The following is a 7,918-nucleotide window of genomic DNA, read 5'->3' on the forward strand; positions in this document are numbered from 1 at the left end:
TCAAGGATATCTTGTTTTAACAATACTTATAATAAAAACGTCATGTGTGAGGTATATCCACCATTCAGAGGACTATTTGTAATTCTTTCAAGAAATCTAACAACCAAAATTTCCGTTTGTTAGTAAAAGAGAATATACATAAAAAATTGTTAGATTTCTTGAAAGTATCAGAAAAAGACCTTTGAAAGGCGAACATACCTCACATATTACAACAAATCAAGAAGTTTTTGTAGTTGGCGACCATTCTGGGTGGATTTCTGCACACTTTGGTTTTTGGCGGCCATCTTGGATTTGGGGGAAAAGGATTACCTCAGCATTGTACAAGGTTTTCCGTTATAATGAAGCGGGAGAAAGTCACGTACTGCTAGAACTGGAAATCCTTTATTTTTGGTGGCCATCTTGGATTTGAGGGGAAAGAATTAAAACAAATCGATCATTCCCCCAAATACGTCTTATCACTGTACAAGGTTTTTATCTGCTATAATCAAGCGGGGAAAAGTCACGTAGTGTTAGGTTAGAACTGGAAATCTTTTAGTTTTGGCGGCCATTTTGGGTCCCAAACATTGGGCAAACTCCATAAATGTGTCTTAACATGCCACACCCTAGCACTACGCAGTGTGTTCTGATGTAATCCTTTGGGGTAAAGTCAACCAGTGTCAGAACGCGTAATCTTTAATTTTGGCGTCCATATTGAATGTTTTAGAAAGTGGGTCCCAAAAATGTTACTACCTGCCAATGAGCCTGTTCATACTGTTTTAGTCTTATCTGTATTTACTCTTAAACCAGGCATGTTGTAATACTTATTGAGAGTGTCACTTGCTAGCCTTATAAGCTTTCTTCACACTCATCAAGATATAATTCAGCATCATCAGCATAGTGTTCAATTTTATGTTCAGTATTATTCAGTGCAATTCCTTTTACTGCATTGTTGCTGATCATTGTTTCTGCCACTAAGAGGAATATGTAGGGAGAGATTAGGTCCCCTTGTCTACAATCCTGAAATAAATGACCAATCTGCATAACACACGATGTAGGATTATTGATTAATATTGTAATCCATGTTGGATCGAAAACCAAACTTTCCTATCGTTAGAACTATAAATTTTTCAGCGTCATGTCATAAGCTTTTTCAAGGTCAATAAGTAACAGTCCCTATTTACCTTGTAAGTTTTTTTATTTTTTTTACTTATGTTGGTTTGTCTATATTTTATTGTGTTTCGTTTTTGTTTTGTTTTTTTTTGGGTGTTTTTTTTGTTTGTTTGTTTGTTTTTTTAATTCTATTGGCCATACATGTGCTAAGTAATTTATACATAGAATTCAGTAGGGAAATTTGGCGCCAGTTGTTAAACAAATATTTTTTTCCTGTCTTTTTTACGTTCACCGGACTTCAATTCAATAGAGCACATATGCATGGGGGATCACCTGAATCGTCAGGTGGGAAGACGACTACGACCCCCTGCGAACCTACAAGAACTTACAGACATTCTCAGGAACGAGAAGAATAGTATACCGAAAATGATATCATTCGTCGGCTGACGACACTGAAGAAGCTTCTGGGCGTGCGCTGCTGCTAGAGGTGGTCACATGGTCAAAGATGTGTGTGCGTGACCAGGGATCTGAAACGACCTGGACATTCTATGACTGACTGTCTGTGAACTGTGCTATTCCAAACCCTCTTTTTCATTGCATGACCCGTGCTCTTCATCTGTGATGAGTTTCTCATAAACACTGTTGGTGCGTTTTACCCAAAGCTGGTTTTGTACTATAACTTAAAATCATTTTATGTTTTACTTTCATTTTATTAAGTGTGTTCACTTTCTTTGCCCACTTGTTTATTTGAAGAGTTGGTGTGCACGTCACTGCAATGAGAACGACGCATATGGCGAGTCGTTAACATGGGAGTGGGGAAGGTCTGTATATAAGGCTGTGCTATAAGTCAAGGTGCAGCGCGAAGTTGTTCCACCTCTGACACAATGAAGATTGCAGGTAGGTACATGAATCGTTATTCTTTGTCCACATGAATGCTTTCATGCATGTAGGATGGCCTGGTTAACTGCCCGTTAGGGCCTGGTTGCCAGACTGGAATGTCTACAGACTGGTCGTGAAAGACGAACTCTCTCATTATTGTGTTTCTAAGATCATGAGTGAGTTTAGTTTTACGCCGCACTCAGCAATATTCGGGCTATATGGCGTTGGTTTGTAAATAATCCAGTGAACAACAGCATCAGCAGTTTGGTCGATCCACGCAGTTTGGACATGATGACATGTGTCAACCAAGTCAGCGAGCTTGACCAACCGATCCCTTTTGTTGATTTTTTAGATTAGTACTAAAAACCAGATGGGCAATCTGGCAATTCTCGAGCCACTCGCGTACGTTCTACGAAGGAGACATTCGTCCGCAGTGATACATTTCTGTCAGTCATTTGTCCGGCCAGGTGGGGTAGTCTAGTCGCTAAAACTTTCGCTCGTCATGCCGAAATCTCGGGTTTGATTCCCCACATTGGCACAATATGTGAATCCCATTTCTTGTGTTCCCCCGCTCTGATACTATTGGAATATTGCTAAAAATGTGATACTCCCGTCAAGTATTTTCGCCGATACTTATACTTTGCTAGTTGCCCTGTTTGCATCGATGTCCACTATTTCGTTAACTATTTCGACCCGTGAAGGGCCTGCGTAAAATAGGCCTTAAAAGGCCCTAAAAGACGAAATGCTTGTCTTAAGTGGCGACTAACGGGATCGGGTGGTCAGGCTTGCTGACATGGATGCCACATGTCATCGGTTCCCAATGGCGCAGATCGATGCTCATGTTGTTGATCATTGGATTGTCTGGTTAAGACTCGATTATTTACAAACCGCCGCCATGTAGATGGAATATAATATTGCTGAGTGTGGCGTAAAACTAAACGCACTCGCTGTTAAATATTTCAACAGTCTAAGACTCTGTAGGGGAGTGTCACGGAAACTACTAGGACTTAGTAAGAGTGATGTTTCAGTTGATCACATTCTTTTCCAGCTGCCCCGATTAAGTCAGTGTCCAAGAATGTGATGATTTTCTCTGCTGATTACATTATCTCCATGTTTCCATGATTGTGTCGGCATCCACGGCCAGTATATTGATTGATCTTTGTTTATTACATTATCTTCAGGATGCACCTGATTGTCTCAATGTCCCCGTCTAATTTCTTTGTCGATTACATAATTTTACAGTCTATGTCGACGTCCACGCCTAATTTATTGATTATCTCTGTCGATTACACTATCTCCCCGCTGCTCCTGATTGTGTCAGTGTCGAAGACTAGTTTGCTGATTATCTCTGTCGATTACACTATCTCCCTGCTGCTCCTGATTGTGTCAGTGTCGAAGACTAGTTTGCTGATTATCTCTGTCGATTACACTATCTCCCCGCTGCTCCTGACTGTGTCAGTGTCGAAGACTAGTTTGCTGATTATCTCTGTCGATTACACTATCTCCCCGCTGCTCCTGACTGTGTCAGTGTCGAAGACTAGTTTGCTGATTATCTCTGTCGATTACACTATCTCCCTGCTGCTCCTGATTGTGTCAGTGTCCACGACTTGTTTGCCGATTATCTCAGCTGATTACGTTCAGTTTCCCTGCTGTCCACGTCTACGCTCAGTTTCTTCGTTGATTATTTTTTCACAGTTTTTGTCCACGTCAGTTACTAGTTTGTTGATTACATTATCTACCCTGACTCTGACTCTTATCGGCCCTGACTCTGTCGATGTCCACTACGTGTTAACTGCTTACATGTGTGGAATCAATTCGTTCTCTTTCACAAGTTGTCATGATTGTTCCAATCTCCACAACTTTTTAGTGAGTCCAGTCTTTCACACGGTGCTATGATTCTATCGATGTCCACGGCCTGTTGGTGGGTTACGTCTGTTAATTCCAGTCTTTCACACGGTGCTATGATTCTATCGATGTCCACGGCCTGTTGGTGGGTTACGTCTGTTAATTCCAGTCTTTCACACGGTGCTATGATTCTATCGATGTCCACGGCCTGTTGGTGGGTTACGTCAGTTAATTCCAGTCTTTCACACGGTGCTATGATTCTATCGATGTCCACGGCCTGTTGGTGGGTTACATCAGCTGGTTCCATTCTTACAAGATGTCATGATTGTGTCTATGTTCACGGCCTGTTAGAGGGTTACGTCTGTTAATTCCAGTCTTTCACACGGTGCTATGATTCTATCGATGTCCACGGCCTGTTGGTGGGTTACATCAGCTGATTCCATTCTTACAAGATGTCATGATTGTGTCTATGATCACGGCCTGTTAGAGGGTTACGTCTGTTAATTCCAGTCTTTCACACGGTGCTATGATTCTATCGATGTCCACGGCCTGTTGGTGGGTTACATCAGCTGATTCCATTCTTACAAGATGTCATGATTGTGTCTATGTTCACGGCCTGTTAGTGGGTTACGTCTGTTAATTCCAGTGTTTCACACGTTGCTATGATTCTGCCGATGTCCAGGACCTGTTAGTAGGTTACATCTTTTGATTCTATTCTTTCCCTTTTCCAGTTGCCCTGATCCTGTCCATGTTGGTGGTTGCCCATGGCGAGCACACCAAGAGGCAGATCGCGACTGTCCTGGCCGCCGCTGAGCCCATCCTGTCCAAACTGCTCCTGGACAAACTTGGTGTAGACAAACTCATCGGCAAATTCATCGGAAACGTGGCTGCTTTCTTCAATGGCAAGAGCGGAACCGTAAGTACGACAGGTGAAAATGTATATTTATTACAGCAAAGGAAATTATCGGTAATTCAAGTACTTAATACATGCAAAGAGATGCCTGTACCATTCATCATTTGTACTCGTACAATGAGCTGTACAGGTGCTTTACCAGTGTACTGATGAAACCCGGGTAGAATATTTCTTCAGCAACTCATGCCTGTCGTATGAGGCAACTAATGGGATCAGGTGGTGTGGCTCGCTCACTTCGTTAACATATTTCATCGTACTCCATTTATGTCGATCGATGCTCATGGTGTTGAGACTCGAGAGTTTACAACAATCAGGATCAGAAATGAGTAACGTGACGAGAGGTTCGAACCCCGAACTCAAGCTATCATGGCAAACCCAACACTACAGAGGCAGTTTATTAAATAATAACAGTAGAACTGACATCGACAATCCTCACATGTAGCGGCGCTTTTTCCTTTATGGAATTGAAACATATTTCCTAGTGCTGTGTTGTTGAAAACAACCTTATCTCTCAAGGTCAACCTTATCTCTAAGATTACAACCTTAGACTTTTACTAAGGTTAGCCTCCCGTTGCCCGAAACAACCTTAACTAAGATTAACATTAAGTTAAGGTTGATAACTAAGGTTGGTAGTAGTAAGGTAGTTGATAAGGTTGCGGCTGAGGTTGGAATCCGAGTTAAGTTTGCCCTGAGGTTGTTTTGTGCAACGGGCGTATCTTTTTCTTAAGGTGATCGTAACTCTAACTTTAGTGTTTAAGGTTGATCTTAGCTAAGGTTGTTTTAAACATCAGTGAACAGAATATGTATGCCTGTTTCAGATACCCCTTGATGGAACATCTCTTGTCCTAAACTACAACATTCACAAATGCAGTCTGCACTTTGGAAAGAGATTCCTCATCAAACGTAAGACACGCACTCTCAAACATCTCTCTGTATGAATGAATATGGTTTTACGCCGCTTTCATCAATATTCCAGCAATATCACTGCGGGGGACACCGAAAATGGGCTTCATATATTGTACCTATGTAAGGAATCGAACCTAAGTGTTCGATGAGATGACCGCTGTGGTCCATCATGAAATCAGGTGACGATGTGAAACACGTTCCCGAACTTAACCCTTTTACGACGTTGATGGCCACACCCTTACCATTTCATGGCACCCATAATTATTAACTGAATCTGATAGCAACACTAGTCAACATAATTCTCAACACCAATCTCATTCCCAGACATTGCCGAAGAGCGCTGCAAGGCTGAAGTCTGCGAGAACAAGATAACCAAAACCTGCAAGTCGTGCGAAAGCGGTCACCAAGACGACGCCCTAAAATGTGCTCTTAACGCCGAAATCGCGGAAATCACCAGACTCGCCAAGGCCGCCCAAGCGGCTCAAGCCAAACAGAGTTAACTCCCCTTATACCTAACGTTCCAGGCGTTGATTCACTTTTTGAAGTGAATAAACACGTAAATCAAACTGCGTGCCTTAATGTTATCACATGTGACATATATTTACACAATCGTTAGCAAGATGATCTTGTTTAGCATTTTTGACACTTCAGCAGAAACAACACCTTGTTAGTATCCTCGGAATTGACAGCGCACCGTTTTCTTGGTAATAGTTGTGAGGATGATGTCTTTCGCTTGTCTGTCAGGGACGACACTGAAATCGTAATCGTTCTGTTTTTTTCACTCGAGTGTTTGCATGCGCATGCTCAGATAGCCAACAAGCGTGCAAGTAACAAATTGATTACGCAACAGTCTCGTTTCCTGTTGACTGGGTTCTGTTCTGTTGCGCAAATTAGTGCAACAACCAGTGCAACGCTCATTGACCTGGATGCATAAACATACGAGGTTAGGCATATTCGTTGTCCCCGATACCACCAGGATGGTTGTTAGTGGCCTCGCTGTGGGTCATAGTAATAGACTCGCAGCCAAAATCATCAACTTAAACAGCAAAAGAATTAACAGATAGCTCGCTTTGATTCTCACATCCCCTGCTCCCAAAACCTGGTGTGAGATCAAACCAAACTTTGGTTTCAATATCAACAGGATTATCAATGGTTTGCTGATTACGTATCTTCACCAAAGCCCCCTCTGATGTTTGGCACTGGTGAGACCTAACTGCTCTAGTTTTCGAAGCATTGTCATACAAACCTTATTGGTAGATGAAAGGAAAACTTTCAAGTTTCAAGTTGAAGGTTGGCTGACTAAGATGTCTGTGAACTGCGCCTCGTTTCCGACACATGAAGACTTTGAGTAAAAGCTGCCTTCGCTGTTCCTCTACATAGAACGGCCTTAGAACTTTAGACAACTCTTCGACAACGAGGGTCACGAAATTTGGCGATCGTCAATGAAACTCTAGCCACTCTAATTTGAATGGAGGTAAAACAAAAACTGACCTTACTAATTAATACTCAGCGATGGCCTTCGAGGTCTAACACTTCCGGAAGTCCGTACGCTTTTTCATACAAGGGCTTTTTTGTTTTGTTTGGGTTTTTTTTTTTTTTTTGTTTGTTTGTTTTTCTTTGTTTGTTTTGTTGTTTTGGTAAGTCGTTTATCGTGTGTATTAGCTCTTACGTTTTAGGATTTTCACGCGCCAGGTGGTAGTTTGCAAAGTAATTTTACTTCGGGAATCCAAGACAATGGTCTCCAGTTCAGTGTCGCATACGGTCTTGAACAGTTCGGATTTTAGATCATATTCTTCTCCAAATATTTCGTAGAGGCTATCGCCAATGTCTGATTTAAACAACATGTTTGCTTACGACCAATAGGGTCAGCGAGTGCTATCACATCAAGCTGAAATGTACGCTAAGAATTCGGTGACATTCAAAACTATGCACACGTACCTCTCACTTATACATGTCCCCACACATCCTGCCTGATTTCCACGACACAACACCCATTTTATTAACTTTATTAACTTTAATTAACAATAGGGTCAGCGAGTGCTATGTATTCATACGCAGGTAAGTGGTCCTCTGATTTCCTTGTTTCTTGATACCATGCACTGTTACCTCAGACAAAGTTAAATGACCTCTCAAATTTTTTAATGGGCCATTTTCATCGTAATATGCAAAATGGCCCATGGTCCCTGCCTTTCCCAGTCCCTGATCACAGGAAGACAGGACTACAGCATTACAGGAAGGGCTGTAGCATTACAGTAAGGACTGTAGCATTACGGTAAAGTGTAAATG

General features: G+C 41.9%; 1 protein-coding gene across 1 annotated transcript; it reads left to right on the forward strand.

Moving 5' to 3' along the window:
* Positions 1-1,863: 1,863 nt before the first annotated feature.
* On the forward strand, positions 1,864-6,198 carry LOC137259929 (uncharacterized). The gene is made up of 4 exons (XM_067797581.1): positions 1,864-1,986; positions 4,545-4,729; positions 5,545-5,629; positions 5,957-6,198. Exons 1-4 carry the CDS (start codon positions 1,974-1,976, stop codon positions 6,130-6,132), a joined length of 459 nt encoding a protein of 152 aa, XP_067653682.1. The 5' UTR covers positions 1,864-1,973; the 3' UTR covers positions 6,133-6,198.
* The last annotated feature ends 1,720 nt before the right edge of the window (positions 6,199-7,918 follow it).

The sequence above is a fragment of the Haliotis asinina genome, chromosome 13, assembly GCF_037392515.1.
Source record: "Haliotis asinina isolate JCU_RB_2024 chromosome 13, JCU_Hal_asi_v2, whole genome shotgun sequence".
NCBI lineage: Eukaryota > Metazoa > Mollusca > Gastropoda > Lepetellida > Haliotidae > Haliotis > Haliotis asinina.